Source organism: Microcaecilia unicolor, chromosome 11 (assembly GCF_901765095.1).
Source record: "Microcaecilia unicolor chromosome 11, aMicUni1.1, whole genome shotgun sequence".
In the NCBI taxonomy this organism is placed as follows: Eukaryota; Metazoa; Chordata; class Amphibia; order Gymnophiona; family Siphonopidae; genus Microcaecilia; species Microcaecilia unicolor.
In genome coordinates this window covers 62,428,990-62,452,802 of record NC_044041.1, presented here as the reverse complement: position 1 = coordinate 62,452,802, position 23,813 = coordinate 62,428,990, and the positions used below count along the sequence as shown (strand labels likewise).

The 23,813-nt window shown below is 46.2% G+C and overlaps 1 protein-coding gene across 5 annotated transcripts in view; it reads right to left on the bottom strand.

The window, feature by feature from the left end:
- PISD (phosphatidylserine decarboxylase) overlaps positions 1–23,813 on the bottom strand; it is a 107,538-nt gene that overhangs the window by 48,944 nt on the left and 34,781 nt on the right. Inside the window, exon 1 of one of the 5 annotated variants that reach the window (XM_030217599.1) lies at positions 7,983–8,181. The exons of the other annotated variants lie outside the window; for them this stretch is intronic. Within the exon in view, the coding sequence (XP_030073459.1) occupies positions 7,983–8,125 (143 nt within the window). The 5' untranslated portion in view covers positions 8,126–8,181. Of the gene's footprint in view, positions 1–7,982; positions 8,182–23,813 lie in introns of those variants that run through there. 5 annotated transcript variants of the gene reach the window in all.

The window sequence follows — 23,813 nt, the reverse complement described above, 5'->3', positions numbered from 1 at the left end:
TTATGTAGATAATAAAAAAAGTTTCCACAATTTTTGTTGAATTTGTATCATAAAAGAAAACAGAATGGATAGATACCGTATATAATTTAGAAAGAATTAAATTTTAATTGCCAGACCCTCGATCATTCTTCTAACTTTTAAAGATCCCTTCTCATTGTTTCTACTCCCTCCAGGGTATCTATTCTATTGGCTATCTTCGTGTCATCTGCAAAAAGGCAAACCTTTCCTTCCAGCCCTGCAGAAATACCTCCCACAAATATATTAAACAGAATAGGCCCCAGCACCGACCCCTGAGGAACTCCACTGCTCACCTTCCTTTCCTCCAAGCGGATTCCGTTTACCACCACATTCTGCCACCTGTCGGTCAACCAGTTTCCTATCCAATTCACCCTTTTGGTCCTTTCAGGTTATTCACAAGTCTTCTGTGGGGGACCGTATCAAAGGCTTTGCTAAAATACAAGTAGATTACATCTAGCGCACATCCTTCATTCAGTTCTTTGGGCACCCAAAGAAGTCAATAAGATTCGTTTGGCAGGATTTTCCTTTCGTAAAGCCATGTGGCCTCGGGTCCTGTAACCCGTTGGCTTCTAGAAAGTTAACTATCCTTTCTTTCAGCAGCAACTCCATTATTTTTCCTACCACCAGTCTGTAGTTTCCCACTTCTTCCCTGTCTCCACTTTTGTGAAGAGGGACCACATCTGCTCATCTCCAACCTTGCGGAACCTCTCCCGTCTCTAAAGATCTATTAAATAAATCTTTAAGAGGTCCCGCCAGGACCTCTCTGAGCACCCTCAGTATCCTGGGATGTATCCCATCCTGCCCCATAGCTTTGTCCATCTTCAGATTCTCCAACTGTTTATAAACTCCTTTTCAGTAAACAGAGCAGTATCCACTTCATGCCCAGATATTCCCTCGGCAGACAACCGCAATCCTTTAGCAGGATTTTCCTTCATCAACATCGAAGAGAAGTAATTGTTTAGCACGTTCGTGGTAAAGGTTTGTGTAGGGTGGACTCAGCGTTCAGATTTCAGGGAGGGGGAGTGGGGGGAAGTGACAGAGGTTGTTACTGGTATATACTCAAAGGACCATTTTGTTCCTTATTATTTTGTACCTTATTTTACACATGTACCCCTCCCTTACCTGACCCTATTTCTAATTGACTTGTAAGCCACATTGAGCCTGCTTGTGTGTGGGAAAATGTGGGATACAAATGCTGCAAATAAATAAAATATATGTTACTTTTTATTCAAAACTGACAGTAACTTGAAGTGTTGTATCACACTGTGTTTGTACTGACAGCTTCTTAAAGTCAATAAAACATGATTTTTAAACATAAATGACTATTAGGAATACCTAAGTCCCCAGTTCCCATATGAAAGCTCCATCCTAATTTTGGGTTTCCTCCCTTTTCATAAACATTTTTTAAGTTCCCGATTCAATATTCTTAGATCACGCCTTGTAACCCAGATTGGAACTTGTGACATACAGCCACGTCTGGAATAATGTCATTCAATACAAATTAATCCTCCCATAGAGTGATAACAGAAGAGAGTTCCATATTGCCAAGTGTTGTTTAGTATACTGCAAGAGATTCAATATTGGAAGAATATTGTAATTGAGGGTTAGCTGCAAGCTGTATACCCGAATATCTAAACATATCCCTAGCCCACTGTACTGGAAAACCTCCTTCCCAATCCCTATGGAGATTAGAAGTAGGCAAAGCTTCCGATTTACCCACCTGATACTGTTTATTCCCCCCCCCCCCTCCAAGATTCTATTGTATGTTCCATGTTTGCATCCAAGCATCATCCCACCTCTTTGAATAATCACATCATTACAAATCAGTGCTTGGCTGCTGAAGGGATGGATTGGAAGCCAAAACAAGGCACAGAAAAGAGACTCATTAAATAGTCTTGTTCTAAAAAATGCCATACATTGGCGGGTTTCAATGTGTTAACACATTATGGGCAACCCCTCAATGTATGACTAACCGCAAACCAGTATCATCAGCCAGGAATGTTGCTGGCACAAATGGCAACCGAGAAGGCGGTGGCGAAGATAGGCTCTTTTCAAACAATGGCAAAGACGTATAATTTTAAAAAATAATGTTTATTACAACAAGTTGACTCAACACAGCCGTGTTTTGGCGCCGTGGCGCCTTCTTCAGGAGTCTTCCAAAGGTATATCAGGTGCTTGAATGGTAAACACACCAATAACAACCTGATGAATACTCAATTCCTTCTATCCAAAAACAATGGCGGTGCAACATATAACGAGCGTAGTTGTAGTTGTACGTACAACTATGACTACGTTCGTTATATGTTGCACCGCCATTGCTTTTGGATAGACGGAATTGAGTATTCATCAGTGTTGTTTTTGGTGTGTTTACCATTCAAGCACTTGATATACCTTTGGAAGACTCCTGAAGAAGGCGCCACGGCGCCAAAACACGGCTGTGTTGAGTCAACTTGTAGTAATAAACATTATTTTTTAAAAATTATACGTCCTCGCCATTGTTTGAAAACAGCCTATCTTCCCCACCCCCTTCTCTGTTCCCTCTTACTTGTTTCGTGGGGATTAAGTGCACCTCCACACTCTGTGTGGTACCTTTTGGCATCCTAGGAGGCCTGTCGGTTTACCTTCTTCATGTCAAAATGAGCAGACAGGGCTCTTCCAAGATGCAGCCAGCCAGCCACAGGGAAAAAGGCCCGATTCTTTAGTGCCGAAGCAATATCACCCCCCAGCAGCATAGCAAGCTGGTGCCTGCCTTTTCTGCCCATCTTGAGAACCTTGTCACCAGCACAGTAATGTTTTAGGCCCAAGGAAGCTAACACCAGATGTCTGTCATTCATCTAAGCATCTTCAGACATTCTCAGTCATCACCCTTCTTTAGTATCTCTATAATTTACATGTTACCCTCTACACATTTCTTCCTTTCACCTCTCAGTCTTATACTCCCAACCCTTGCATGTTTTTTTCTTTACTGATATTACTACAAAACCACCCTAAGCACTCTGCTTTACAAAATTATTTGTTCAGAAATACTAAACAGAATAACAGTTGTAATAGGGTTTGATTAAGTTATAATTTGAAGTGTAATTATATATATATATTTTTTTTTTATATTAGTAGCCTACGTATCACAACTTTAACTGGGACAGATAAAAACATTAGATAAGCACTTAGGTAATTTTTAGTTTGGTGTCCAATGAAGAAAAAAATTGGAAGACAACCATATGGTTAGCTGGGATATATCATACTCGTCTAACAGAGAAAAGTCTGTAAGAAACTAAAAAAATTCAACACAAGACACTGGAGCTAGACGGATAAACCCTAGAATATTACTGGTGCTTATAAAGGATCTTATCGCTCTTTTGTGATGGAAGTAGGCCAAAGGATTAGGGAAAAATTTAATCTTTGTTGAAAAAAGAAAGAAGAAAAACAAAGGAGTTTGGTAACTACAGGTCAGATGACATGGCATCAGTGGTGATTAAATTAATGAGTGAGCTTGAATCCAAGATAGCATGATTTTACCAAATCTGATGAGAACATCTTCACAAGGCTAGAGACAAGAATAAATAGAGTTCAGAAAAGCACTTTCAAAATGGATCCAATTTTGCGCCAAGGCAAATATGGCTACCTCTTCTACAGTTGTCCTTCAAAGAGCCATGAAGGCTGGACCGTTTTCCAACCCTCACCACGCAGAATGAGCGGCCTCTTCTGCACCTCAACCTCCAGTCCCTGGCCCTTATGGCCTGGATGTTGAAAGCACAGAATTTGCATCTCTGCAGCTACCCAAGGGTGTCTCCAGGCCAGTGGAGTAGTCACAGGTGGGCCAGGGTCCACTCACTTTGGACTCAGGCCCACCCAAAATTAGTGTTCCATTAGTATGGATGGTGGGGATCTGCAAGCCCCACCAGCAGAAGACCTCCTCCTGGCAAAAGGAACACTTACACCCTATGCAGATGGCGGCAGTTTGTGTCCCCAAGCCACTGCTGCCCCAACCCTCATGCATGCTCAGCCTGCACGCATGTGCAGAGGCTAGCCGTGTCAGTGGCTTGGGGGCATGAAACTAAAGATGTTTAATATATGTTTACCCAGAGGCATATGAAAGAGACATAAGGAGCTGAAAAATATCATTAGCAGGAACAGAATAACTGTACAAACACTGGACCAACTGAATGCAACATGGCACATGATGGCCAAACAGTTCAAATGAAACAACAACATAAAAGAAGTAAATCAAAGTTACTTACCTGTAGCAGATGTTCTCAGAGGACAGCAGGACTAGTATTCTCAGATAGGGTGATGTGCCCTGATGGAGTCAGGTGCAGACACTAGCTAGTGTTCTTGTATCTATCTTTAAGAAGCCTTTGGTAGGTCCACACTGCGCATGCACAAATGTCATCTCGCCAGCCCACATCTGTTTGATCAAAGAGCACAAGAAATGGTGGGAGGGTATGTGAATACTAATCCTGCTGTCCTTGGAAAACATTTGCTAAAGGTAACTGAGGATAAAATAAGACTTAAGATTCTCACCGATGGGAATTCTCAGCTACCAGGCTCCCCAAAAAACAGGCAATAGGGACTTGCAACAATAAGGCCAACTAGAACCAATAACACTAACAAAAGAAACAGACCTGTTGTGAAGGTGCTGCCTGGAGCAGAAAATAATGGGCCTAGGAAGATGGAATTGGATTCTAGACTCCAAACAAATTCTGCAGAACTGTCTGATCAAACTAGCTGTCACACTGGGTAGTACTGAAACGTGGTCTTCTGTCCACACATTCACATTGTAGCTTTACAAATCTCCTCGATGGAGGCTGCTCTCAAGTGGGCTACCAACGCAGCCATGGCTCTGACATTATGAGCCATGACTCTGACATTATGAGCCATGACATGACCTTCCAGAGTCAGCCCCGACTGTGCATAACTGAATATGATGCAATCTGCTAGCCAACTGGATGAAGTGTGTTTTATCAATGGCTGAGCCCATCCTGTTTGGATCAAAAGAAACATAAAGCTAGATGGATAGTCTATGGGTTTTATTCCGCTCCAGATAGAAGTTCAAAGTGTACAGTGTGCTTTCGCCAGGATGGGCATGAGCCTTTGGAAAGATTGCTGGCAGGAAGGAACTTAGGGTGTGGGCAAAGAACTACTCTGTTATGATGAAACCTTGTGTAAGGTGGATCTGCTATTAGGGCCAGAAGCTCATGCACTGTGTGAGCTGAAGTGACCGCCACCAAACACAAGACCTTCCAGGTCAGGTACTTCAGATGACAGGAATCAAGTGGCTCAAAAGGAGCTTTCATCAGCTGGGTGAAGACAACGTTGAGGTCCCACAACATTGTATGAGATCTGAGAAGAGACTCTGTCAACAGCAAACCTCTCATAAAGTGAGTAACTAAAAGTTGTAGAGATGGGCTTACCTCTTACCCAGTGATACACACTGATTGCACGGAAGTAAACTCTTACAGCGCTGGTTTTCAAAGCAGCAATCTCAGAGCGATGTAGGAGGTATTCAGACAGGTTTTGTGTAGAGCAAGTGAAAGGATCTAGGACCTTGCCCCAGGGGCGTAGCCAGACAACAGATTTTGGATGGGCCCAGGCAAGAAGTGGGTGGGCACCAAGTGTTCTCCCCCCCCCCACCAAGAAATATCTCAGCTAGTGGAAAAATGCTTCTTTCCACCTTGACAGTTTGCAGCACACATGCACTGAAAACTGAGCATGTGCAGGTGCTAGTATCGTGGAGAGTAGCATTTTCGTTAACAGCTTGGGATCCCCACCAGCTACCGCTAAATATGTGCTACTGTTGGGTGGGCCTAAGCCCTAAGAGGGTGGGCCCCGGCCCACCCAGGCCCACCTGTGGCTACACCACTGCCTTGCCCTCACATCAGATGGCAAACCTCCATTTAAAAGTATAAACATCTCTTGGTGGAATCTTTGCTGGAAGCCAGTGGGATCCTGGAGCAATGGTGTAGCCAGATGGCCAATTTAGGGTGGGCCTAAATATTCATCTCTTTCCCGCCCTCCTTATCTCCAAACCAAAAGAAATACCTGAGCTGTCAGGGATACATGAGCAACGCCAGCCGAAGACCTCCTCCTGTCAGAAACACACTGATGCCATCTGCATAGGGTGTAAGTGTTTCTTCTGCCAGGAGGAGGTCTTCAGCTGACAGGACTTCAGGATCCCTGCCAGCCACACCAACAGAACACCAATTTTCGATATGCTCTGGCCCACCTGTGGCTACTCCACTGTCCTGGAGACACCCTAAGATAGCTGCAAGATGCAGATTCTACACTCTTAACATGCCAGTCATGAGGACCAGAGATTGGAAGTTGGGGTGCAGAAGAGACTCCTCATTCTGCGTGACGAGGGTTGGAAAACAGTCCAGTCTTCATGGCTCTTCAGAGGACAACTCTAGAAGAAAAGGGAACCATATCTGTCTTAGCCAGTAGGGCACAATTAGGATCATGGTGCATGAGTCCTGCTTGAGTTTCAACACAGTCTTCCCTATGAGAGGGATGGGAGGATAAGCATACAGAAGACCCTCTCCCAAATCTAGGACGAAGGCATCTGTCGTGTGACCCAAGCATGCAGCAGCACTAAGGGACTCTGTTAAGATTAGTGGCAAAGAGATCCACCGAGGCACTGCGCCACTCTCAGAAGAATTCATGGCCAACTCTCATGCAGAGAGCCAACTTGAGCGGTTGCATCACCCTGCTCAGCTTTTCCGTCAGACTGTTGCCTTTCCCTGCCAGGTATGTGGCTCAGAACACCATGCTGTGACTGGTAGCCCACTGCCATACACCCCTGCTTGTTGACATAGTATAATGCAACCTGGGTATAAGCCTAGGATATGCACAGATCATCCTTAGCTATACAGGGGGTGAGCAAGAGGTATAAAGCTTTGGATATGCACAGAGCATCTTGGGCTTTGGGGGAAGGAATAAGGGGTATAAAGTCAGGGATAATCACAGATCATACTTAGTTTTGGGAGTGGGTGGGTGGGGAGGAGATTAAGCTTGGGATAAGCACAGAGAATCCCTTAGCTGGGAGAGGGATAAAACTTGAGTAACACTGAGGATCCTTAGCCATACAGGAGTAAGAGATATAAAGCCAGGGGTATGTACAGAGGATCTAAGAAAATCAGAGATCAACCATAGTTCTAAAGCTTCACAACAGAAAGTATGGGACAGATTTCTTGGGCATTATGGTCCTAATCTGCCATCATCTTTCATTACTACCTTAGTTATATATTTTTTCTTAACATTTTTGCTATCCCTACTTCTCAGCCTTTGGAGGTAGTTCCCTCTTCTATTTCTAAGATCCCTTGTGTATTCCAAATACTAATCTTTTTAGTCTTTTATCAGAACAATTGGGCCCCTCCCCTCTGCTCTCCAGTATTTGGCTTGCTGAAGTCAGATTGTAGGAACAGCAGAAAGAACTCTTTTCCTGCTTTTCATGTGCAACAGACCCATGCTTGCAGTTCAACCATTTTCTCATCTCAAAGTGGCTGTGCACTTTGTCACCTTTTTTGACATCCATATAGACTCTCTTCTCCTAACTGTACTTAATTTTTTAAACAAAAATAATTGACCTCAAGATACCTCTTCACTACAGATGTGTTGATATTTGACAATCCAACTCTCCCACCTATACTGGAGATCTGTAAACTATACCTATATAAATGTGACATCTCTTAGCACAACTACAGAAGCCATCATCTACCCATCCGTACGGCCCTGCTGGTGGAGTTATCCCCCCTCCCCCCGTCACATACACTAGCCACCATTGCAGCTCACCAATTCTCGCCATTTCTCTTTTTACAGCTTGCTTTCACGGTACTCTTGCTTCTTCCTCCCCTCGATTATTTTTCGCACGGAGCGCCATTCTACCCCCCCCCCCCCCCCCATCACAGGCGGCTTTGCAGCAAGATCACCAGGCCAGCTAAAAGATGTGTGCAGCATCTGATACCAACCTGAAGCGGACTTTCGGTGTAGATCGGGCCAGTTCTGGAGTCCCCTCCAGGCGGGCGCGGCTACGGCGCACCCGCAGTCGTACCCCACGGAGACTGAAACGGGTACCTGCATTAGGCGGAAGCGGACTCCGACACCGCACCATGTCCCCGCATGCAGCCGGTCGGGCCTGATGTCACCCGGCCACCTCCAGCTCCGCCTCCTCTCCGTGCCGCAAACCCACCCCCTGGCTCGTCCCGCCTCACTTCTCCAACAGTAAACCACCCTTCAACCTAGCCCCACCCAAAAACCCCACATCCGCTCCCTGAAAGCCCACCCGCAACTCTGCCCCGCCTTCTCCTCTGCCGCAAACATGGCCCCGCCCCTTGTCTGTACAGCACAGTCCAACAGCTCAGTAGACGTAATTCAGCTCAGAGTCCTTCACGAGTCTGAGTGATAAAAGAGCCTAAGAATTTTTTTTTTTTTAACTACTCCGAGCGTAATACATCTGCACCTAAACCACGCCATAAACCCCTAATATTTTCATTGAATGAAGTACAGACTGCAACAAGGAGCAGGTTTTTCACATGGTTACTGGGGCAGAGGAACTGAAATCATCATTAAAGCCCTTACCGATGCCTTAGCGAATCGGTAAGAAACAGGCATGCATCAAGGAAATCGCATGCAAATGAGCTGGTCACTGCTAGCTCATTTGCATGGGATTTCCTTACAAGACAGTCAGCCAGCTGACCATGCGCAGAGCAGCCAAGCGTTATGCTGGCTGCTCTGCGCATGCCAAAGACGTCCAAAAAGGACATCCCTGACGAGCACTTGTCAGAGCCGCGGGCTGGAGCGCAAGCTGCAGCCGCCGGTACAGCCGGTGATCCCTGCCGCCCCACTCTCAGAAAGAGGGGGTGGATTGTGGCTGACCATGCAGACCCTCCTCCCCAGGAACACGGGAGAGGAAGGTGTCGCAACAGTCCGGGCTTCTCTTCCCCGCCCTGTCCTCAGTTGCCGCTAGAGGTGCAGATGAGCTGGCCCCGCATGCAGCAGCCAGAAAACAACTTCTGTTCTGAAAGCCAAATGGGTTGTGAATGTTTGCACGATGGGGGGTGAGAGTTGCCCAAAATGACCACCGCCGGCATTGGGACGTGTGAGGACGTAAAAAAAAAAAAACTATTTGGACGTCCCTTTCGATTATGCTCCTCCTCCAGGTCTCTCTCAGCCAATCACTGTGTTCAGCTGACAGCGTTGACAGCTAAACGCACTGTGATTGGCTGAGCGAGACCTGGAGGCGGGGCATAATCGAAAGGGACGTCCAAATAGCTTTTTTGATTTGGACGTCCTCGCACGTCCTGATTCTCTCTGGCGGTCTTTGAGATTATTAAACTGATATTTTGCTGTTTGCTCGAAATGCTTCTGGGGTATCTACCCGTGAGTTGCACTAGTTCATGTTAACGGATGTGTTTTGTACTATATGCTATTGTATTGCTTCTCAAAACTAAAGACTTTTACAAAAAAAATCGGGGGGGGGGGGGGGGGAAGAGAACGTTAAAGTGCTCGTCAGGGACATCCTTTTTTTGTTTTTATGTGAAGGACGTCCTTGCCGAGCACTTTGGACGTTTTTGTCTTCCGATTCCCTCAGAGCAGCCCCAAAGAGAGGTGCAGACCTCCCGTTAGGTTTTCCACGGTGAGGGGATCGGAAAATGGTAGTGCATCTCATTGTAATACGATTTAGACACATTATAATACTAATTTGCTCATCTGCATTCCGTTTTCGTTAACTGCTACCGTGACAGGACAATGCCCTTTTGTGCATGTCCTGGTTTACTACCTGTACGTTAAACTGGCTAGAACCAGTTTAAAACCCACGTTGCTGCCTCGTTAACTTTACTGCATCTAGCCCTGAATCTAATAAATTACCGTATCCTAGATCAGGTCCGAGGAGTAGGGCGCTGGCTCCACCAAGAGGTCAAATTAGTTAGATCTAGGGAATGTAAGATAGATCTAACAGTAACTGGCCCCAAAGGTCTGGGTCTAAGGGGAAGCATTTATAATTTTTCCATCCACAACAGATCTGAATCAGGCACACAAGTGGGTGAGATTGTCTGATAGTGCCAGGATGGACCTACTGGTGCCGGAGCCCAAAAGAGTTCAGAAAAACCACCAGGCACCAGTGCTTCCCTGTACGACCATAAACCCCTTCTCAGTCTGTTTCATCTGCTTTTCTTTATTTTATTTTCTCTGCTTTATATATTTGCTTCTATTTTATTCTATTCTTGTATTTTAAACATGGATCTGGGAGGCCTCCCCTCCATGCACTGGTTCTTCCTCTGCCCTGGGAGTAGGAAGGAACACACACCACCTGCCTAGCCCATGGCAACGGTGTCTAGATCTATAAGCCTCAGAAGCGGTGCAGTCCTCTAGTCAGAGGCGATGCCCCCTACAGATGTGCTGCACACCTCTCATAACCACAAGAGATGCTTGAGCTGCCCTGGGCCTTCAAGCACCCTGTACCTAGAAATGGCAGCTTTATGTTTGTGCATCTCAATGCAGGGAACGCTGATGCTGCAATTAATCATTCTCTCACAGCCTACTGTGGCAAAGCATCACAACAGATCACAGTGATGTTCTCCAGGAGCTGCCTGACTCATCACTGAAGGGAGCTCATTCAAAAGATTTACACACAGACCCCCCCCCCCCCCCCCCAGTTCTCTGCACACCATAAGACCCAAGGACGCCTTGGGCAGACAGCAATCTGAGTGGAACATGATTCATAGTCCTGACAGTCACCTTGTTTCTTTTCTACCTTGGGAAACAGTTTCTGCCCTGGTGGGAAGCACCCAATACTTACAGTCCAGCTCCAAGTGTGCACATATTCTCAGGCTGGATTTTTTTAGCACAGTCACAATGCCCCCTCCCCACCCCCCACTTCATCTTGATAGAACTGTGGCTTGCAATGGACAGCTCCAATTACTTTGGCACAGATGGTGGCATGCTCCTCTGCTGTAGCACAGGCAACAAGGGGTCAACTTTGTGGCACCCTGTCTGCTCCACATACATTATAGGGGCCATGGATTCGACCTATTGTCCAGTACTGCTACTCCCTGCGCCATATGGCTTCCTTTCAACAAACCTATAACATTTCTGAAGTCCATGCCCTTGAAAAGAATATGAACGCAGACTCCACTGTCCAAAATTTGTGTCATGGGTGCAGCAAAAGACGGGGGGGGCTGAAGGCCTCTTATCTCTGGTCAGTTGAAGACAAATGATTCTTCATGGCTAAGCAGGTTAGCATGGTTACAATTGACCAGCAGGTCACAATATTGTCATACTTGTACCAAGCAGCAGCAGGAAAAGCACATCACAGCCAATGTTAAAAAAAAAAAAAAAAGGCACAGACACGCAGCCCCACAGTGTGGCAGTACGTTTGCTCCTGGCCGACCCTACTGTACATAGGCTAGAGCCTTGAAGCTGGTTGTTTTCCGTGTAACACGCCCTTTCTGGGGCCAAATCCATGAGGGACCCACTTCCACAAGTTGTCTGCATGTCACAGAATTCTCAGATTCTCTTCCATAGGAAAATGGCAGTTAAAGCTTTTTCAATTAGAGGTGTTCACTTTACTGATGCCACTGTATGCAGTGATGATATATCAGCACAGGGAAAAGCAGAGACCTAAGCCTTCCTCACTGATGCACTTAACAAGCATAGGAGTAGGGCCTGCATCACCTACTTCTCTACACTGATGCGAACCTGCAGAACTACTCCATCCGGCACAGCTGCCTCTGGTCCAAACTAAGGTGCCATTCCTCAAGACAATAACAAAAAAATCAAAACCGAAAACAAATATTATATGACTCTGCTTGGCATTAGTCAGCTGCCTTTGGTCCTTCCTCTGCAACCCACTCTCATTTTAATGTCCACTAGTGGTTGGGAGAGTGGAGTGGCTCTAAAGTTGTCAAAGTTTAAAAATGCCGCAATTCACACTCCTCTCTGAATTTAGACTAATCTAACAATGATGGCTATAGAAATGCATGCCACACCTTAATTTAAAAAAAATCATTCAAATGTTTATTTAAATGGAACTCTATCAGTAAAGATTTTAGCAGCAACTTAATCTAATAAAACTGCTTATAAATCTGCTGTTATACCACATATGTGAACTCTTCCTAGATAAGCGCAGCATTATAGCTAGTTCAAATACATTATCAGTCTTCCATTAAATTCAGTGTCCAATATCCAATGTCTAACAAAATATTCATAAACTACCCCAAAAATGTGAACTATATATTCAAAACACTGTCACATATAATTAAAAAAAAAATAATGCATTAGAAATAATATAACTTATCTCCAAAGTCAACAGGTGGTTTATTCCTGGCTACAGTCCAATGAGGTTCTCTTTTTCAAAGCCTGCAATCAGGGGCCTTGTATGTGTCCAAAATAGCGCAATGCTGCACAATGTTCAATTATAAAAGGGCTTCTGCTATGCCTGTTAAGTGCATCAGAGAGGAAGACTGAGGTCTCTGCTATTCCCCATGCTGATATCACCTGCTCTGCAGTGATCCATTGGAATTAGTAAAGTCTGCACCTCTAGTCAGAAAATCCTTAGCAGACATTTTCATATGGAAAGAGAATCTGAGAATTCTTTGACATGCAGACAAATTGTGGAGGTGGGTTTTCATGAAGCCCTTATATTTTATAACTGAACATTGTGTGGCATTGAGAAACAGTTTCTGTCCTGGTGGGGAGCACCCAATACTTAGCACAGTCCACATCAAAGCATGCTCAGGTTTTCTGGCTAGATTTCCTAGCCCAGTCATGATGGACCCCCCCCCCCCCATACACACCCCCCCCCCCTTCTGCTTCACCATGCAGACACTGTGGTTTGGATGGACAGCTCCAATTGCCTTGGCACAGCGGCATGCTTATCTGCTGTGGTGTAGGTACCTAGGGGCTGACTCTGTGGCACTGTGTCTGTTTCCCATCTGCTTATAGGGGCTGTGGATTTGAGGCATCATTCCGAGCTTTCTTAAACTGCATAAATGTTGCAGCTTCTTTGCTGTGCACTCTTCATTACAGAAAGCACCATGAAACCCACAAAAACGAGACAGAGGGTCCATTACTCAATCTTTAACGTCCATCAGGTGAGTCTGGACAAGTTACTTAACCCTCCATTGCCCCAGATACAGAATAAGTACCTGTATATAATATGTAGACCAATTGTAACCACAGAAAGGCAGTATATCAAATCCCATCCCCTTTCTACAGCTTGTTGATTCTCATATCAAGCCATGACACATCCGATTCATAACCGATGACCATTCAGGGAACCCATCTCTTGTATCTTTCCATTTGAGTGATGCAATCCTTTACATGCATCCTTGTATTCAGGGCTCCATGACTCAGATATTTATCTGCACCAACCATCTCGAGCACTGGTGGGTATGTACCCCCCTACCAAGTTTGTCCCATTGCTGATGACCAACAAAAAGACAATGGTTATCCTAAGAGGGACAAGATCAGCTCTGCTATGTAAAAAATGCAAATATTGGTTAAAACCCGCAAAAGGCCTTACTTTTGATCTCTTTTCAGAAATTACACTTTAATCTTGGGTCTGCAATACCATAGCAGACAACTGTCTTGCTGCCCCAGATTCTGTATCAGATGGAAAGCAGTCATAGTGAGCCTTTTAATTTCATCCAGGCTTCTGCCAAAGTTTCAGCCAACACGATCTTCTTTGTTAAAGCAGGGAAGAAGAACTCGTTTTCATCTCATCACAAATCTACAACAAAATCCAAGCAGCCCATGCTCATGGACATAAAACATGCTTAATTAAGGAAAGGATTCAGAGACAAACATAAAAGTAGAGATAGTCAACTGCTGCTACGCATTATAGAACTGTTAGAACATTAGAATCCACCAGTCTGAAATCCAAGATGGCCAGTCGTGTAACAAGCTCCCTACTTCATGAGACAGCTGGGTACTATTCAATCTATAGATTCTTTTACAGTCTCTGCCTTGGCTTTAATGAGCACTCATCCACTAAACCATCAAGTACTCTACCTTTCTTCCTGTCCCTCAAAATGGAGTGAAAAAAAACAGTAAATATCTCACAGGTAGCCCAGGACCATGCCTGTCTCTGCCACTCTTAACTAGTCGTCTTTGCCAATCTTGCGTCTTAGATTACATTCTGGGCTAGTATCAGTATGCTCACTTCTGTATTTTTCCATAAATTGAAAAGGAATCAATTGGGTGAACACCATGTCAATAACTGGTTTCCGCACTTCCCCCAAAACTGATATCCAAAAGAGCTGTTGTATGATCCTCCAATTCTCCTTCACATACCAGCAACCCCTCCCTCCCTCCCGACCTAATAGTTTTCCAGATCTCATTTGCCTAGCTTGCGTCAACCTACCATAGCACAGATGCTCAGGTTGCAAGGCCTAACCATAAGCAACCTCAAAATATTTTGTGCCCTCACCCCTTGGCTTGGGAGTGATGCAGAATGGAACAAACCTACTTTTGTCATTGGAAATTGGGTTTACAAGGCTGTGAACTGGGCCTTTCAGAGGCCTCTGCCTAGGAATCCAAGGCCTCACACCTGTTTTTCTCATTTGACATGCCTATGTTTGCACTGCTTTGTCTCTGAATCCCCCTGCCACAGCCCTTCACTCTCCTTTATCAGTTAATAACTGAAGGAGAGAAACATACCTTTTTCGGTGTATGTGCATGTTACCCTGGCCAGGCTCTGTTCACATGTACATATTTGACTGGCCATCCTGGTCAGGTCCTGCCCCACCTGGGCTGGGCAGTGCAGGACTATAACTGCATTATGCACTGGCATTTTTTAGGGGATCTTCTTTGGAGCCTTTTTTATTTCTTTTCTGCTTCTTTGGCTTTTTTCTCTGTTACTCCATCTCTGTGTACTGTGAAGATATAGCTGCAAGTCTCTGCAGGCCAGACCCTTCATTGCCCCCTCCCTGTGCACAGGAAGTTAGACACTACCATAAATATCGCCCCACCTGTGAGCTGATTATTCTGCTGGCATCATATTAAAAGGTATCTATTGAATCTATTTTCTGGGTGAATATGCAAGGTTGTAGTCTATGCATATTTGTCATTCACAAATATAAATAAACTCACAAGGTACCAGCAGGAGTCACTGTTGTTCTAGATCAGGAAGTCATCCATGTGTGGCTGATTCTATCCTATTTGTCCATAGACAGCAGAATAAACCGGGCTCCCCTCACAACTAACATTGTCTAGCTAAGGAACAGACTGAAGAAAGGCTACAGTCGCACAGGAGAGAGCACTTGTACATATCCAGAGGGTTTTTCTAAACTTTTCTGGGCTTTAGGAGAGCAGATATGAGTTGCTGCTTTAAGGACACTCATGTGTGGCCAATTTATACTGCTGTGTATGGAAAACCCATGTTAAGTAACCATATTTTGTCACAATGTTGCCTGTCAAGGTTTTATTTTTTTTTTTAATATCCTGAAATATCCAGAATTTTGACACATACCAAATGCCTCTTATGCCTCAGTCCTAAACATGACCGAAATGACTGTATACATTGTACTTGAATGTCACCAAGGGCACGAAAAGACTCTCAATTGACTCAAGAGCATTTGGATGCAGAAAGAAGTTGCTCTTAGAAAAGATTCACAAAAAGACTTATTTTGTGCAGAAACAGATACCTTAAACTTCTTAGCATAGTGACCTTAAGAGTTCAGACACCCAAAGGGCAGAGACCCTTGAGGTAACCAGGCTCAGAGACTAGCACAGATTCTCCTTTTGATAAGAGGTGGCACTTGGACTCTTCTGTGCATTATCACTGCATCAGTGCCTACTCAGTGGAGCCTCCATCACTGCAAAGTTCTTCAGTGCACATCATCTGTGCAACACCCTACTTCAAAAGATACCAGGAGCCAACTAATCCTCTTCACAGACATCTTTTTCAGTTGCCCAAGTATTCCTATTCTGTTCCTCAAAGGATATTTGAAGACTTTGTGATGTAAGGAGTAGTTCGTATCTCCCAAAAAAGATTTGATGTCATGTATGTGCCCACTTGGGTTAGGTATCTATAGGAGCTGAATTTTACTTGGGTTCAGGCAAAGTTTGTTGTTTTTAGCCTATTCGTGAATTACTGTTAAACAGGTAGTCAGATCATTGCTCAACACTTTATCTATAGGCATTTCAGCATTCTACATTGACTACACTTTGCTAGGTGTATCTTCTCTCTAGGCATTTCAGCATTCCACATTGACCACACTTTGCTAGGTGTATTTCATTCAACCAGTACAGACGAGGTTATTACCAAAAGAGGTTTTATTACTAAAAACTTCAATAGGCACAATGAACTGTAGCACCTAAAGCTAGATAAAGAGAAAGGACTCAGCTTAAGCAGGTGACCTCTACCTAACCTAAGCAATAGCTTATTTTTTTACTATGCCCCTCGCATCCAGTCTCTTCAATACATTCATTATGCCCTTCCTTTGGGAGGCAGGGTTCAGGCTTGGCAGATCCACTAGCCATCCCCTCCCCCCCCCAAGATCACTCTCTACTAGGGACAAAACCTCCTTCCAGCCACCTAAGTACACTTCTCCAGGCCAATGCCCACAGAACCTGTCTCACCATGAGAGAGAAATCAAGATACTTTTTCTTTCAAAAAAAAAAAAAAAATCCCAGTAGGTTTGCACCATATACTTGATCTTAGCGTCCTTCTTCTTCTACCAAAAGGAGACTGGATGTGAACCTTGGATCTCAAAGATGTGTATATACTTATTTCCAATCCATCCTTATTGCAAAGAAATCTCAGGTTTTCCTTTCAATCCAATTATTTCCAATATAAAGTCCTCCCTTTCAGCCTCTCCTCAGCATCCAGGTGTTATCAAAGTGCCTTGCTGTGCCAGCTGCCCACAAATAAAAGACAGACAATCTAGTTTTTCCATACCTGGCCTTAATTATGCTAAAGAAACCACCTAAGCATCTTCAGTCTCTGTGATTTCTGATTAACTTCCAGAAGGTCATACCTCATACAACCAACCTCATTTCTTTTATAGGAGTGCTATTGGGCACTACCCAAGCCAGAGTTTTACTGCTGGAGGACAGAATCCAAATGCTCATGGCCCATATTCAGGTCATGCAATCAATGCCCAAGATTATAGCCAGGGCTTACCTGCAGATGCTGGGGCACAGCTACGACTGTCCATGTCATGCCCTTAGCAAGATAGGACAGCCTCAGTGGGATCTCAAGTTCCGGCAGAATCAATGCTTTCAACTTCTCTGTACCATCTTGTATTTACCTTGCTCTTCTATGTCCCACCACAGGCCATTTCCAGCATGACATATATTTTTTTCACCAGGGGCTTATCCAGTTACCGACAGGCTAGCACAGGAGCTCTTACCGCCTCCTAAATAGGTGGCAGTAAGGGCTCCTCTCGGAAATGGCCATGCAGCAAGTGTGTATTTACCATGCAGTCATTTCCTTTTTTTGCCCTTTACCCACTGCAGTAACTGCAGGGTCCCTTTTACCACAGCTTGGTAAAAGTGTTCCTAGGTATCAACAGAGACCTTATTTACCTCCTGTAACTGATTCAATACTTGACTGAGGGCTTTGGGGGATATCTTTTGTAAATATGGATCCCATACAGATAAAAATCTTTTTTGTCTTTTTGGAGAGAATCCGGCCCCATAAGACTCCCACAAATTTAGAGCATGAAGTTTGTTCCTCCAGAACTAAAAGGTCAGAGGGGATAGTTGTAACCAATGATTCAGTATACATTTTTTCCCCAGTTATATATGATTTGCCCAAAAAAAGCAGCTCATTTACAACTCAGGTGCCCAGTAAACCAAAAATGATCCCCTCAAGGGGAAAAAAATGAGCGAGTACCCCAATACTAATTGCAGATAAATACACAATGCTATCCAAAAAGCCTTTATCCGTTGTCTATATTGCCAGAGATCATGAGAAAAGAAATTCTCCCCGGCTTGACATTTGAGACATTGAGGGGTGTTGGCAAAGCCAGCAAGAAAAGCCTGCTTTTGAGAAAAATAGGCCCTATATACAATGCGAAAATAACATCCCTGTAGTTCGTAGCTCTGGCAAATATATTATCTGTTGAATCTTCAAGGATGGCAGATAAATCTGCACTTGCTGAAGGAGCTAGTAAGGCCAGGTCACCCTCATGATCTAATGAAATTACTTGTTTACTAGGCAAATAATAACAATTACTCAAGCAATTAGCCATTTGCAAACATTTTAGCTAGCAGAGTTAGTGAGCTTCAAGAACTAGTTATCATACAAACCATATACCCAGTTCTATCATCAAAATCGTCCTCCAGACTTATCCCAAATTTTTACTTAAGGTTGTCATGCCTTTCACCTGAATTAAGAAATATCCAAAGCCTCATTCAAACAAACACGTAAGAGAAGGCTCTTCATATTCTGTATTCTAAACGGGCTCTTGCCTGCTACTTGAAAAGAATTGCATCATTGTGAAAATCAACTCAATTATTTGTTTTGTTTGATCCAAACAGAACAGGTGGGCCAGTTGCAAAAAGAACCTTAGCAAACTGGCTGGCCTGTTGTATACAGTTCTGCTATTAACAAGATCATGCTGCTCTCAGCTCAAAGGTCAAGTGTCATCATATTAGCGCTACAGCAATCACAGTAGCCATTTTGAAGTCTGCCTTACTAGTCTTATCTTCATACTTTCACGGCACACTACTGTTTAGATCAAGCTTCAGCAAAGACAGTGCTTTCAGTCAAGCAGTGCTAGCCAATCTGTCCTTGTCACCTTGCAATTCTTGTATTTGACTGTGTAGGCTGCTCCAAGGATGAAGCCAATTTATTGCTGAGCAGCCCTAAGCTCGGGAGTCACACACTTGTTTGCCCGATTCAGTCCTTGTTGATGGCAAAAGCAATATTGCTCACCTCTAACAGGTGTTTTCCATAGACTACAGGACTGATACGGCCTACAAATCCCTCCTACTTCCCTGAGAGTTGTCTTTGTTGAGTTTAGGACTGCTTTACAGAAGGGAACTGCTGCATGCAGGAAGGATTGCACATAATCAGAACTTTACAAGACAGCTCAGAGCTCTGGGACAGCAGTTCTGCCCAAGGGCCATCGGATGATATCACCCACTTGTGTGCCTTTATCAATCCTGCATTCCCTCACCAAGTCTTGCTGAGTACCTTCACATCATATCTGGATCAAATATCAACAAGGTAACCACAATTACTAAACAAAGCGAATGCTACATACCTGTAGAAGGTATTCTCCGAGGACAGCAGGCTGATTGTTCTCACTGATGGGTGACGTCCACGGCAGCCCCTCCAATCGGAAACTTCACTAGCAAAGGCCTTTGCTAGTCCTCGCGCGCCCATGCGCACCACGCATGAGCGGCCGTCTTCCCGCCCGAACCGGCTCGTGTTCGTCAGTCCCGTATGTAGCAAGACAAAGACAAGGGAAGACACAACTCCAAAGGGGAGGCGGGCGGGTTTGTGAGAACAATCAGCCTGCTGTCCTCGGAGAATACCTTCTACAGGTATGTAGCATTCGCTTTCTCCGAGGACAAGCAGGCTGCTTGTTCTCACTGATGGGGTATCCCTAGCCCCCAGGCTCACTCAAAACAACAACCATGGTCAATTGGGCCTCGCAACGGCGAGGACATAACTGAGATTGACTTAAAAAATTTACCAACTAACTGAGAGTGCAGCCTGGAACAGAACAAACAGGGCCCTCGGGGGGTGGAGTTGGATCCTAAAGGCCAAACAGGTTCTGAAGAACTGACTGCCCGAACCGACTGTCGCGTCGGGTATCCTGCTGCAGGCAGTAATGAGATGTGAATGTGTGGACAGATGACCACGTCGCAGCTTTGCAAATTGCTTCAATAGAGGCTGACTTCAAGTGGGCTACCGATGCTGCCATGGCTCTAACATTATGAGCCGTGACATGACCCTCAAGAGCCAGCCCAGCCTGGGCGTAAGTGAAGGAAATGCAATCTGCTAGCCAATTGGATATGGTGCGTTTCCCCACAGCCACTCCCCTCCTATTGGGATCAAAAGAAACAAACAATTGGGCGGACTGTCTGTTGGGCTGTGTCCGCTCCAGGTAGAAGGCCAATGCTCTCTTGCAGTCCAATGTGTGCAGCTGACGTTCAGCAGGGCAGGAATGAGGACGGGGAAAGAATGTTGGCAAGACAATTGACTGGTTCAGATGGAACTCCGACACAACCTTTGGCAAAAACTTAGGGTGAGTGCGGAGGACTACTCTGTTATGATGAAATTTGGTGTAAGGGGCCTGGGCTACCAGGGCCTGAAGCTCACTGACTCTACGAGCTGAAGTAACTGCCACCAAGAAAATGACCTTCCAGGTCAAGTACTTCAGATGGCAGGAATTCAGTGGCTCAAAAGGAGGTTTCATCAGCTGGGTGAGAACGACATTGAGATCCCATGACACTGTAGGAGGCTTGACAGGGGGCTTTGACAAAAGCAAACCTCTCATGAAGCGAACAACTAAAGGCTGTCCTGAGATCGGCTTACCTTCCACACGGTAATGGTATGCACTGATTGCACTAAGGTGAACCCTTACGGAGTTGGTCTTGAGACCAGACTCAGACAAGTGCAGAAGGTATTCAAGCAGGGTCTGTGTAGGACAAGAGCGAGGATCTAGGGCCTTGCTGTCACACCAGATGGCAAACCTCCTCCACAGAAAGAAGTAACTCCTCTTGGTGGAATCTTTCCTGGAAGCAAGCAAGATATGGGAGACACCCTCTGACAGACCCAAAGAGGCAAAGTCTACGCTCTCAACATCCAGGCCGTGAGAGCCAGGGACCGGAGGTTGGGATGCAGAAGCGCCCCTTCGTCCTGCGAGATGAGGGTCGGAAAACACTCCAATCTCCACGGTTCTTCGGAGGACAACTCCAGAAGAAGAGGGAACCAGATCTGACGCGGCCAAAAAGGAGCAATCAGAATCATGGTGCCTCGGTCTTGCTTGAGTTTCAACAAAGTCTTCCCCACCAGAGGTATGGGAGGATAAGCATACAGCAGACCCTCCCCCCAGTCCAGGAGGAAGGCATCCGATGCCAGTCTGCCGTGGGCCTGAAGCCTGGAACAGAACTGAGGGACTTTGTGGTTGGCTCGAGATGCGAAGAGATCTACCAAGGGGGTGCCCCACACCTGGAAGATCTGTCGCACTACACGGGAATTGAGCGACCACTCGTGAGGTTGCATAATCCTGCTCAACCTGTCGGCCAGACTGTTGTTTACGCCTGCCAGATATGTGGCTTGGAGCACCATGCCGTGACGGCGAGCCCAGAGCCACATGCTGACGGCTTCCTGACACAGGGGGCGAGATCCGGTGCCCCCCTGCTTGTTGACGTAGTACATGGCAACCTGGTTGTCTGTCTGAATTTGGTGGGACAGCCAATCTCTGAAAGCCTTCAGAGCGTTCCAGATCGCTCGTAACTCCAGAAGATTGATCTGCAGATCGTGTTCCTGGAGGGACCAGCTTCCTTGGGTGTGAAGCCCCTCGACATGAGCTCCCCACCCCAGGAGAGACGCATCCGTGGTCAGCACTTTTTGTGGCTGAGGAATTTGGAAGGGACGTCCCAGAGTCAGATTGGACCAAATCGTCCACCAATACAGGGATTTGAGAAAACTCGTGGACAGGTGGATTACGTCTTCTAGATCCCCAGCAGCCTGAAACCACTGGGAAGCTAGGGTCCATTGAGCAGATCTCATGTGAAGGCGGGCCATGGGAGTCACATGAACTGTGGAGGCCATGTGGCCTAGCAATCTCAACATCTGCCGAGCTGTGATCTACTGGGACGCTCGCACCCGCGAGACGAGGGACAACAAGTTGTTGGCTCTCGTCTCTGGGAGATAGGCGCGAGCCGTCCGAGAATCCAGCAGAGCTCCTATGAATTCGAGTCTCTGCACTGGGAGAAGATGGGACTTTGGATAATTTATCACAAACCCCAGTAGCTCCAGGAGGCGAATAGTCATCTGCATGGACTGCAGGGCTCCTGCCTCGGATGTGTTCTTCACCAGCCAATCGTCGAGATATGGGAACACGTGCACCCCCAGCCTGCGAAGTGCCGCTGCTACTACAGCCAAGCACTTTGTGAACACCCTGGGCGCAGAGGCGAGCCCAAAGGGTAGCACACAGTACTGGAAGTGACGTGTGCCCAGCTGAAATCACAGATACTGCCTGTGAGCTGGCAGTATCGGGATGTGTGTGTAGGCATCCTTCAAGTCCAGAGAGCATAGCCAATCGTTTTCCTGAATCATGGGAAGAAGGGTGCCCAGGGAAAGCATCCTGAACTTTTCTTTGACCAGATATTTGTTCAGGGCCCTTAGGTCTAGGATGGGACGCATCCCCCCTGTTTTCTTTTCCAGAAGAAAGTACCTGGAATAGAATCCCAGCCCTTCTTGCCCGGATGGCACGGGCTCGACCGCATTGGCGCTGAGAAGGGCGGAGAGTTCCTCTGCAAGTACCTGCTTGTGCTGGAAGCTGTAAGACTGAGCTCCCGGTGGACAATTTGGAGGTTTTGAGGCCAAATTGAGGGTGTATCCTTGCCGGACTATTTGGAGAACCCACTGATTGGAGGTTATGAGAGGCCACCTTTGGTGAAAAGCTTTCAACCTCCCTCCGACTGGCAGGTCGCCCGGCACTGACACTTGGATGTCGGCTATGCTCTGCTGGAGCCAGTCAAAAGCCCGTCCCTTGCTTTTGCTGGGGCGCCGAGGGGCCTTGCTGAGGCGCACGCTGCTGACGAGAACGAGCGCGCTGGGGCTTAGCCTGGGCCGCAGGCTGTCGAGAAGGAGGATTGTACCTACGCTTGCCAGAAGAGTAGGGAACAGTCTTCCTTCCCCCAAAAAATCTTCTACCTGTAGAGGTAGAGGCTGAAGGCTGCCGGCGGGAGAACTTGTCGAATGCGGTGTCCCACTGGTTGAGCTGCTCTACTACCTGTTCGACTTTCTCTCCAAAAATATTATCCGCACGGCAAGGCGAGTCCGCAATCCGCTGCTGGATTCTATTCTCCAGGTCGGAGGCACGCAGCCATGAGAGCCTGCGCATCACCACACCTTGAGCAGCGGCCCTGGACGCAACATCAAAGGTGTCATACTCCCCTCTGGCCAGGAATTTTCTGCACGCCTTCAGCTGCCTGACCACCTCCTGAAAAGGCTTGGCTTGCTCAGGGGGGAGCGCATCAACCAAGCCCGCCAACTGCCGCACATTGTTCCGCATGTGAATGCTCGTGTAGAGCTGGTAGGACTGAATTTTGGCCACGAGCATAGAGGAATGGTAGGCCTTCCTCCCAAAGGAGTCTAAGGTTCTAGAGTCTTTGCCCGGGGGCGCCGAAGCATGCTCTCTAGAACTCTTAGCCTTCTTTAGGGCCAGATCCACAACTCCAGAGTCATGAGGCAACTGAGTGCGCATCAGCTCTGGGTCCCCATGGATCCGGTACTGGGACTCGATCTTCTTGGGAATGTGGGGATTAGTTAGAGGCTTGGTCCAGTTCGCCAGCAATGTCTTTTTTAGGACATGGTGCATGGGTACAGTGGACGCTTCCTTAGGTGGAGAAGGATAGTCCAGGAGCTCAAACATTTCAGCCCTGGGCTCGTCCTCCACAACCACCGGGAAGGGGATGGCCGTAGACATCTCCCGGACAAAGGAAGCAAAAGACAGACTCTCGGGAGGAGAAAGCTGTCTCTCAGGAGAGGGAGTGGGATCGGAAGGAAGACCCTCAGACTCCTCGTCAGAGAAATATCTGGGGTCTTCTTCCTCTTCCCACGAGGCCTCACCCTCGGTGTCAGACACAAGTTCACGGACCTGTGTCTG